General features: G+C 40.1%; 1 protein-coding gene across 1 annotated transcript; it reads right to left on the bottom strand.

Moving 5' to 3' along the window:
- Nucleotides 1-6,084: 6,084 nt before the first annotated feature.
- On the bottom strand, nt 6,085-7,360 carry LOC126816028 (uncharacterized). Its single transcript, XM_050542162.2, has one exon. The coding sequence runs from the start codon at nt 7,278-7,280 to the stop codon at nt 6,129-6,131; it is 1,152 nt and encodes a 383-aa protein (XP_050398119.1). The 5' UTR covers nt 7,281-7,360; the 3' UTR covers nt 6,085-6,128.
- Nucleotides 7,361-12,035: the final 4,675 nt, after the last annotated feature.

Below are 12,035 nucleotides of genomic sequence, written 5' to 3' on the forward strand. Positions count from 1 at the left end.
ACACTCTATGACGTATTCACTGATATGCAGAACAAACTGAGTTGTTCAAACAAACGTTTGGCTGAGTAGGCCTGTACAGCTATTTAACAGTATTTTTATCCATAGCAGGGCGTTGAACTATATTCGCCAAGTGTTGTCCATAATACAACTCACAGATGTACAATTTTATAGAAGTCATTCCTGGCAATATGAATAATGGGCCGTCTAGCTTCAACGAATTGCCTAAATATCGGTTATGTCATTGATTTTTCAAACGGACCCAGACATATTAATCGTTGTAGGTCCGTGACTATTACTACTATTAGTCTTATTCCAACCAGAACTAAATTTTATTCATCCGGCAACTGTTTTTTTTTTTTTGTTTTTTTTTAAAGATAAATCCGATCGACGTCAAAAATGAAGTTGCTAATCTTTTTATTTAATTTTAGGAACTTTGGAATTTTTAACATATTGAAAATCTATATAGGCCTATAGTATTTACAAAATATTAAAAAATATAAAAAAGAGGAAAAATACTATCTAAAACTAAAATGAAATGAAATGAAATGGGGTTTAACATCCTACTGTTCTGCTCCTAACCTGGGCTAATGAAGACGGGCATACGCCATACAGTGTGCTTATGAGGGAAATTTTGCCCGGGCAGCGGCGCTACAGCCTACTCTTATATCGAATTCCAACTGCCAAGGGATCTTTTACGTGCATTCCAATGTATACACGGGACCTCGGTTTTTCGTCTCATCCGAAGGACTAGACAGCTGTCCTTGTCAGGCCCTCCGTTACACGAAACAATTGCGGCACACCTGGCTAAATATATGAAAAATATTTGAATTTTGCAAAATAAAAAACATGGCAAGTCATAGACGGCATACAACCTTCGGACTAGTCATAGACACATAATATGATTCAAACTAATAAAAAAAAAAACCACACAGCTATGAACTTAATTTATTGCAGTGTTTCGAATTTCATCAGTTAAATAGCTGGCTTCTTTAGTGAGAAATTTTCTAAGTGTGCCGTTCAAAATTTCGCGGCACATTGAGGAAGATCTTGCGACACAGGTGTGCCGTGGCACATTGGTTGAGAATCACTAGGCTAGTGTGTCCAGCCATTCGGCAGAATAAAATTCGGCGCCGATTGATTCGGCTGATCTGTCCACTGCATAAGGGATGGGTTTTATATTTATAGGGTAAAGTCGCTCTTTATCTGGAAAAAGGGATGGGTTTTATTGGGGAAAGTCGCTCTTTCCATAGGATACGTTAAAATCTGGGGAAAGTCTTTTCAGCAGAGGCATTAAATATCTGATAGACGGGATAGGTATTATAGGGGAAAGTGGCGCTTTCCAAAGGATGCGTTAAGTGTCTGGGGAAAAGTCGCTCTTTTCAACAGTATAGCATTAAATATCTGGAGTGAAAGGTGGGTTTTATAGGGGAGCATCGCTCTTTTCAGCAGAAGCATTTTAAAAATATCTGTAGTAAGGGGTGTGTTTCATTTTGGAAAGTCGCTCTTTCCAAAGGATGCGTTAAGTATCTGGGGAAAGCATAAATATCTGGAGTGAGTGGTGGGTTTTACCAGGGAAATCTTTTCAGCAGAAGCATTAAAAATCCGGAGTAAGGGATGAGTTTCATTGGGAAAAGTTGCTCTTACATATCTGGAGTAAGAGATGTGTTTCATGGGGAAGGTCGTTCTTTTCAGCAAGAGTATTAAATATCTTGAATGGGGCATGGGTTTCATTAAGGAAAGTCATTTGGAGTTTCAGGTTGCATTAGATATTTTTGGTTGGCCATTCTTAAAATGGATGAACTAAATGTGGGTTCCATCTATCGGGTCACCAAGCCCAGGCTCGATCGGACGACCTTGAACAGTCTCCATGGGCGTCACACATGGGGGTCCGGGGTGGGGGTCTGAATATACTTATTAGTTAAGATTCTATCTGTATATAGAGAATCTCCTACGAGTGGGAGATTTTATCACACAATCCTTTCTTGGAGCTCGCGACCTCTTGAACTAAATCGACCACGGGGACACACGAGTTGACCATGTTTCGACTGCCAGAGGTCAAGGGCAACGGTGGATTGGGGTCATGACCTAAGACAGCACGACAGCCCCGTGCCAGACCTTCCGGATTATGACCTTCAACTCGACCTTAACCTCTGCGGCTAAAGGTTAGATAGAACCCGAAGTTTTGGGAGTTCTTTGTCCCTAATGTCAAAGGTCAGATCAAAAATCAAAGTGCCATGGCAAAGGTCAATGACCTGTCCATCCAAGGTTGTGAACGTTGGCTTGCCGCGCGGGCCTGGGGCCGATGGCCTAGCGCACCGGGTTAGGTCGATATATCGGTCACCTTGACCTTGACCTACCGGGGTCACTTAAGCCTAGATAACATCCGGATGTCAAGGTCCGGTGATCGTGGCCTTATTTGGTGGACCGATAGGGGACGAAAACTGAAATATTTCCGGGGACCCTAGCGGGTCAAGATCACGTCTTTTGGTTGGACACACGTGTTGACCATGTTTCGACTGCCAGAGGTCAAGGGCAACGGTGGATTGGGGTCATGACCTAAGACAGCACGACAGCCCCGTGACAGACCTTCCGGATTATGACCTTCAACTCGACCTTAACCTCTGCGGCTAAAGGTTAGATAGATCACGAAGTTTTGGGAGTTCTTTGTCCCTAATGTCAAAGGTCAGATCAAAAGTCAAAGTGTCATGGCAAAGATCAATGACCTGTCCATCCAAGGTTGTGAACGTTGGCTTGCCGCGCGGGCCTGGGGCCGATGGCCTAGCGCACCGGGTTAGGTCGATATATCGGTCACCTTGAACCTTTCAGATGACCTTGACCTACCGGGGTCACGCAGGCCGAGATAACATATCCGGATGTCAAGGTCCGGTGATCGTGGCCTTATTTGGTGGACCGATAGGGGACGAAAACCGAAATATTTCCGGGGACCCTAGCGGGTCAAGATCACGTCTTTTGGTTGGCCATTTTAAATAAAAACAAATGTGGGGTCGATCTATCTTGTCACAATACCCTGGCTCGATAGGACGAAATTTTTGGTAAATGTGACCTCAAAAGACAGAATAACCGAGTTATGAGTGGGCTGGTCAAAGGGGAGGTAACTCAGCAATCCCGAACCAGATCCGTCGATTTTGAGGTCCCGGCCTCTTAAACAAAACCGACCCTTGGGAAACGCGTGGTGGCCGTGTTTTGACCATCAAAGGTCAAGGTCAACCTAGGCTACCATTTGGGATCGGTTTGAGCCACTTCCGGTCACTGCAAATGAAAGTGATTTTTTTTTAGGGTACCGGACAACTCCCCGGGGTCAATATACCTCACGTGTACCAAACCCCGGGGCCCGGCCGTGGGCCCTTCTAGGTGTTTGCAAAGGGAAATTTGGTATTTTTCATCAAATTTGGCGTCTGGGGGTGGGGCGGTCATTGAAACGGAGAGCCATGTTCACGGCCCTATATCTCAGCACCTATGCATCAAAATTAATCGATTTCTTGAAGATCGGTAGACCGGGACCTCGGTATTAAGATACCTGGTTCCACCTCAATTGAAATGGCAGGGTCATCAACATTGACCCCGAGTCATCCGAATATTACTTTTATGGCAATATATGGGTTCCTATGGGGCGTGCACCCTACATTTTGTTATGGAGACATGTCCTAAGGGCCTCGAATCGATCCCCATTGGAAACATTAATAAAGGTTCTATTGAAGCGGTGAACATCACTAACCCAACCCCTCTTGAAGTGGCTAACTTCAGTTGAATCGGGTGAGCAGATCGTGGACTCATCGCACGACAGTAAGAAACTAGCATTAGGCAAATAGGGCACGTGCCTTAGGGCCAGCGTAAAATCCAGGCTACTGAAATCTTATATATAGTAATTACAGTATACTGTCAAAAAAAAAAAATGGTTCTGAATTTTTTGTAATATATTTTCTGTTGTAAATTTAACTTTCTTCCTTTTTATCGGTGAACCCAAAATATCTGTATTTTTCAGGCCACCTATCAAAATGTACCTTCGGGTCATAAGAGCGTTAATCCGACACTGACACACACCAATGCAAGTTCCTAACTTCTACTTTTCGAGTTGCATTGTTGCTTGGTGTGCGTGTTCGCTACTTTTTTACTTTTTATACTACCACTATATCCGGAAGCAGTGTCTTATGAATTTATTGCCCTCGAAGATCGTACGTAACTAACGTACGAAAATTAAATGGTAGCTGGCTTTTTTTTCCGCACGTATACAGTGAATGGCCATTTTGCTCAGTAATCCCAGCCAGAATTTGGCTATTTTTTTAAAATTGCGTTAAAGTTTTAAATTTTGGTTTAGAACTGAAATAAATTAACTTTTAGTCAATCCCCACGCTAAAAACATTAACAGAATTGATTGTGTATATCTGAAATAGACACGACCGGAGCACAAAATAGTGCCAATATGCCGACATCAAATCTAGAGTTGTAGATGATGTTTTTTTTGTGAAAAATCATTGGAAGAAGCGATAAGACGTTCTGTACGGATTATACAGTCCTAAAGGCTACAAGAAGGCTATTGTTTACAATGTAACATCGTGTCTTGTAATGTTGATAATGATCATAATGATGGTGTTTACATTTGTTTGTTGATGTGACCTCATGACCTGTGACGTTTAGATAACGTCATATGGATATCATGGGGTGAATTCGGGCGGTCCAACTCGAGGCACTTGAGTCGACTCGATTTCGTTCGCGCGTTCCGAGTTTCGGTGATGTCGGGTCATGTGACCAACTCGAGTGACCTACACGAATACTCCCCATTCCACGAGGAGCATGTCGAATCGAGTCGAATCGGAACACGTGATCTTCTGAATGAAATGGCGGCGAACGAAATTTGTTTTAAATGTGAAGCCTGTGAGCTTATCACAGACACGCTAAATGAAATCCAAAATGGTAATGAGAAAGCGAGTAAGGCACCAGTGCAGAGTACAAGTGGGATAGAACAGCATTTTTGGAGCGAGTCGGCAACTAAAGCCATGCTTAACATGCGTTTATTGATGAATAAAGAGTTTCTGAAAGCCCGCGCCCATTCAGTGCTTTGGAAAAAAGTTGTTCAGGCAGTGAAAAAACAAGACTCGGATTTTGAAGCTACAGAAACGCAATGTGTTAACAAGTTCAAGGCAATAAAAAAGCAGTATGTCCAATGTGTTGATCATAACAGCAAAACCGGTAATGATCCAATAACCTGTAAATTTTACGATGAGTTTGATGAAGTGTTCGGTACCTCTGACAGTGCAAAACCCCTGTTTACTTTGGCGAATGAAAAGCGAGAACCCCCAGCCCCCCAAAAGTTCAAGTGTATGGCTAAGAATCAGGGTAAAAATAATGCAGATACAGAGGACGCCGATACCAGTATTGAACTAGAGAAGGATGATGAGGGTGAAGATGTTCCAGGGCGAAAAAAGCGGATTAGAGGCCAACCCACTGCTGTTCTGAAATGGCTTTCCAATTACCAAGAAGATCAAAAAGAGCAATTCAAACAACGGGAAGACCGAGCTGAAAAACAACATCAGGATAAGTTGGAGCGATTTGATAAGCTCCTCTCACTTTTTGGCAATAAGGATAAGGAATGAACACAATTTGTTGCGATATTCGTCGTACACGTAAAACGATACATAACAAAAACTATAACTGTTTTATTCATATTTTATTTAATGGTCATATGTTCAAAGATTCGTTGAAAAACACTGTATAATTCTTTTATCCATATTTTAATGTACATAATTATCATGTTCAAAGATACGTTGAGAACATTGTATAATTGTTTTATTCATATTTTAATTTTCATAATTATCATGTTCAAAGATTTGTTGAAAAACATTGTTCATGTCAGTTGAACAGTGAGTCGTTGACGGTGTTTCTGAATTAGTTGATGTTCCAGTTAGGCCACATAATTGTATTTCGTATCTTAGTGCGTGGATGAAAAATTCACATTTTTGCTAGTTTAGCTTTTTTATTCAATGTTTATTTTATTGTAATATCGGATTTATTACAAAAGTTAAAAATAAATGTTTTAAATAAATTCCAAACAAGTTTATTGTGAAGCTCTTTATAAGGCCTGTATTTTCGGAGCAAATTTCAATACAGGATCAACGATTTACGATGGCGACTAAACGGTTTCTCTTCTGATATCCAGCAGCCGCATTGATGAGGACGTTTGGTTGGTGTCCTGGTTCATCACCCAGTACTTCTAAATCGATGTATTGATCTAGGTCATCATGAGCCAACACACATATATTGTGGAGTACACAAGCCGAAATGATGAATTCACAGATATGTTGCATCAGCCTGCTCCTATCTCCACACTGATCTGTGAATGGAATGTCTCGGAGTTTTCTAAATCGCCCTTTAAGGTGGCCGATTGCCCTTTCAACCACTTGTCGATCACTAGAGAGATTGTAGTTGAAATTTCTCTGATGGGGTGTCAACTGTCCATTGTCCTTGAATGGGGGTATTAGCCATTTTTTCACAGGGTAAGCGGAGTCACCGAGCAAGTGGTCATCATCTTCGAAGATGCGATGGTCCTCCGCCTTTTCATAAATGGGACTATTCCGAAGAACACGGGCATCATGTGCTGACCCTGGATAACCGACAAAAACATCATTAATCATTAACATATCATCAACCACAACTTGTAACACTACTGAGCAGAATTTTTTTCGGTTCAAGTAAGACCGGTCATTGCCAACTGGGTTCGTTATTCTTATATGTGTTCCATCGATAACACCAATGACGTCAGGTATTTTCGTAAATTTTCCTTTTATCTCTCTTCTCCTTTGATTATTCGGCCATTGAATAAACTTATATGATAAAGCTGATATAACTCCTGCTACGTGATGAACAATACTATGCACAGTAGATTTTGACAACTTAAAGTTGAAGGCTATATTTCTCATGCTGCATTGGTTGCTCAAATACCACACAAACACGAGTAGTTGCTTCTTAGGCGGAACTGAATCATAACCTCCACCAACGTAATTAACATCTGGTACCAGATATGCTTCTACTTCTCCCAAAAGTAGCATGAATGTTTCTTTATTTAGTCGGCAATGATACCTAAAATCTTCTTCATTCAAATTAATCACAAGCTCAGTGAAACCCTCCACTTTTGGCACACTTGGTCTTTTGGAAATTAATGCAGGAATAATTGGAGCTATGTTACTGTCTTCATAGTCATCATTTTCATTCAATATTTCTTCCAGAAAAGCATAAATTGCAAATCTGTCTATTGGCGCTGTCATTTTGGAATTGGAAATTTACTCGAGAACGTTCGTACGATCAACTCTAGTCCCGAGTGACTCGAGAGCGTTCGGGTAATCAACTCTCGTAACTCGCGAGTTGGAAAACCCGAGAGTCAATCGCGTAGAACGCCCGAATTCGAACATGGCTATTTACTGTGTCAGAGTCACTTCTCTGTCGTTCAGATTGGTCGAAGATAAGTCAGTGATCATATCGCCTCTTATGTTCTCAGTGAGTAAGGCGATGGTTCATTCACTAGCGGCTTGCAAGTTCCGGTCCGGTGTTAGACTAGAATATAGAAAGTTTCTAGGAATTTTCCGGCCTTGCCCCCTTTCGGTGGTGCAGGTTGGAGAGCCTGGCAGAGCTCAGTGCAGCGGGTCGAATAATCGTGGTTTCTTCAATTCTTTCCTCGCCCTTCTAATATCAACGCCATTCACGCATATACCTACTTGTGCAATCAGATTGATTGATTCTTTGAAACGCCATAACTTTACTTCTAGTGAATGTATCTTGATAGTTCCTATAATTATCACAACCACTTGCTTAAATTCAAGCATCATGCTGTATAGTCGGGTATCTGGTTGAGGGGTCCCCAAAGGTCTTCCAAACAAAAATCGTCCAAAATAAAAAAGATAGGTTTTCGAGTAATTAGCATAAATCCAATATGGCCGCCATTGGCACCTTCAAACTCTAATATCTCGGTAATGATTGAGTTTATATGGTGTAAATGTGTTAGGGGTAGATATAAAAGTGGCACCAAAGAATCCAAAAAAGCATAACGTCACACTATAAACCTCAGAATGCCTCGTTCGGCATTTTAGTCCAAACGTGGCAAAAACGTGCTAATAAATTTTTTCCACAATTTTGCCACGTTGTAACGTGGTAAAAACAAAATGCCACGTTTGTCTGGAGTTCCAAAACGTATTTTTCTTTTAAATTGCCATGTTTTTGGAACGAGGTATTTTGACCAGAATGAGGCTGTTCACAAGGTTGGATACATGATTTTTCAAAAGGGTTGGGGGTGGGATTCAGCCAAACCAATGTTTCGTCGAGCGTAGCGAGGACAGCATAACATTATTTGGTGACACTTTCAAGCGATTATGTTGAGAAAAAACCACAAGGCAAAGTCGACTAGAAATGACATTCGTTGCATAAAAGAGTTTGTTACATTCTTTGTTGCAGTTTCATATGTTCACACAACATTTCCAACAAAGTGATGTGAGAAATGAAAATCAGCAAAATTCAAAGCGGAGCGAACTCAATATTTGTTGGTTTTTTTTAGGCCTTTGAATATTATTAATTACAAATATGCTGTTCCTTTTTTTATATAATAAACGATATTATATTTAATATATCTCATGAAATTGTATGTAATTGGCACTCAGTTGTATGTATAAAAATTGCAAAAGCAATTAAATTAAAATCCATCGAAAAATGAAATTAACACAATTTGTGTTTATATAATGACATGCAAAGCGGGGCGACGCGAACAACTATATTAAAAATGATAATTACATTTACATCCTTCAGGTGACCGGCCTACGTCTGGATTCTTGTATAAAGGGTCGATCTGGACTATATTTTGGAGAATAAAACTGCTTAAAGATACATTATGGGAGATTCGGTAACGAGTTGGCAGTTCTAACTATAATAGTTAAAAACTAGGTAATGTAAAGGCAATTTGGTGAAAATTTCATTCAAATTGATCAACTATGAACCGAGAACTAAGCGACTGAAATTCCCATAAGCCTCGGTCATCATTACTAAAGTTAGTACGATAAACAGCATAGTCTCGATTATCCATTTAATCGAGAAGGAAAGTTATGCAGTAAATCGGCTTACAATCCACTAAAGATCGCAGGCTAGCGCTGCCATCTAGAGTTGATTATGGCCTGGATAGGTTAATTAATGTCTAATTAATAATTTAGATAACATTTCAGGCCTAAAGAAAGACCTGAAATAGGCAGATTTAGCTCTTGCATAATGTATGTTTAATTTTGTGTTAAAAGCCATTAAAATCTTCTACCTTTGGACCGAGCAACTGACGAGGCATTCTGAGGTTTATAGTGTCATACGTCCAACAATTGGCATAAATCCAATATGGCCGCCACTGGAACCTTAAAACTGCAATATATGGGGAATGGTTGAGTTCAGAGGGTGTAAATGTATTGCGGGTAGATAAGAAAGTGCTACCAATGAATCAGAAAAAAACATTGCCAAAGTACGTCCATGTGACGTCATAACGCCACAGTCCAATTATTAGTATAAATCCAATACGGCCATCCTTGAAAACCTTAAAACTGGTTGGTAATTGGTAATGGTTGGGTTTAGAGCATGCAAATGTATTATGGGCAGACAATGTGAAAGGACGTAATGGTTAAACAAAGAACCGGGACAATTCTTCGAGAATGTTATGATAATTCACGAAAGGGGGATTTGAAATTCGACCAGAACAACTTTATCAAATCAGCAGCCACATCAATCTGCAGCAAGATTATTAAACAAAATCAATCACCCATCCAGAAAAGTATTACCTGGATCAGAAACAATGAAGTTTTTGAGTGGAATGACAAATTTTGCATCAAATTTGTTTACACTTTTTTATTTACAAGAGGTGATTGTAGGCGATAGACTGAAGAACACATCTCTTGGGCTATGTTTGGTAAAAGCGGCGAGTCCCCGAGTAATTTTATACCAATTTCATTTAGCGTTAGCGATACAGCTACATCATATTTATGGGCCAGGACTTCTGATCGGTACCTTGAATGCATACGGCTTCTGTACTTATTTGAAATTAAAACAGCAACACAAGCCTAACTTACAACCGACAGACCCAATCTGTTTCACAGAGATTTTTTAATATCTCTGTTACAGATGACTGTTTCAACACGTGACGTCACATCACGCGGCGTCCATCATTGGCTCAATAGCGCGTGCATTGTTTACATAAGACGTCACGGATTCGGGCCAAATAGTGAATTTTACTTATTTTAATATCCATTTACACTAAATAGGAAATGATTTTTACCTACAAACAATTCAAACGACTTTTATTTATTTTTCTAATAAATGAAAAAAATGTTTCAGAATTTAATTTGTCGAAAGAAAAAAGTTAATATTTTGTAGTCATTAAGTGGCATCGATGTCATCCTTATCAGTGATTGTAGCGGCCACGCGAATATTCACTGCGGATCAGTGTGCGACAGACCTTCTTGAGAAGCTCCAGGACTAGACCCGCCAAATTTGTTAACCAATTCACCCGACACCAACTTAAAAATTCATAGTCAACTCTTCGCATGAACCTGAGCCAATTGCATACCTGATACTACAGTCCCTGAAATCGTCAATAAAGAAGAATTGTTAGCAGAAGAATTCTACAATCCATAATTGAAATCCAGGTCTATCAGAAACCAAGTAAAATATGCCTTTCTTGGCTGTATTCGTAGCCGTTGAAACCAGATATACCACTCTGTCTCTGGTCAGTCAGGCACTATGTAGGCTATTGCGACTAGAGACCATCTCCGAAAAAAGCCACTATACGAGGGTGTCCAATAATAGACATGAATCCAGTCACCCTTAGCTATGTTTACTCAACCCTAACATTCATTACTGATGAATGTAATCGTCTTTAGCATTGTATTGTTCCAAGAAATACAGGAATCTGAGTTCGACGCACTTAAAACCCTGTCCTAACTTCTGAAATGCTACATGGTCTTTCTATGGACTTTGAAGGATGTCTTCCTACGAATGACCAACACTGCCTAGTCCCAGCATCTAATCCCGAAGTGGCTAGTGAGAACACGCCACTCCCAAGTTCTCCATTTGGCGACGAAACAGTGTCTGAATAAATTGGAAGCAGTAGTCTTAGAAATAGAATGGTTCCCGGATATTAAGAGGTACCAACAACCATCTACTAATATAGACCTGCATGCCTAGTTTCCTAAAAATTAGCTCTCAGCGGAAAGGAGTCAAAGGAAAGGATTAATGGTTAGATATCAAAAACAACGACCATAATATCTGACAATTCAGCAAACAATTTTATGTTATTGACCGAGTTTGTTTGCAAGGTACCTACACGTGTCCTAAATCTAAATGCCAATAGTTTGTAGGTAACGACTTCAATACACTGAAAAGAACAACATTCTGCGAACTAAATACCCCGCATAAATACATATAGTATTGCATTATGAATAATGAGTTATCCGACTTTAAGCTGAACCGTATAGTGTTCTTGTTTGGGAAGTTTCCATACGGTTATCAGTTTTCTAGGTTTATTTGCTGACCTGAGGGACAGTTCTGTGATGAGACAAATTTTAAAGAAATTTGAGTGGGAAGGCATATGCCCAGGCAACACGTGGATATTTTAAACACACTAACACTATTTATGGATAACAATCACTGGTTTATTAACATGCAACGTTTCGACGATGATACTCTCGTCTTTATCAAGCAAACGTTGCATGTTAATAAACCAGTGATTGTTATCCATAAATAGTGTTAGTGTGTTTACTGTTCAATTACTAAATGCCACTTAAAGAAGAAGAAGACGTGGATATTTTGTAATGGACTATATATGTGTTAATGCGCTGGTTAGTCTCTGTCACCCAGAACCTCCTAATCTTCAACGTCCGGAGGGTCTGGGACCGTTGTCAATTTTTAACGAAAAGCTCCATTCGCCATGCGTAACCGGGATTTTGGTTTTATATGTGGTTGATTATCCAGTATTTTTCGCCAAGTCAAGAAAGAGTTGTGCCCCT

This window comes from Patella vulgata, chromosome 3 (genome assembly GCF_932274485.2).
Source record: "Patella vulgata chromosome 3, xgPatVulg1.2, whole genome shotgun sequence".
In the NCBI taxonomy this organism is placed as follows: domain Eukaryota; kingdom Metazoa; phylum Mollusca; class Gastropoda; family Patellidae; genus Patella; species Patella vulgata.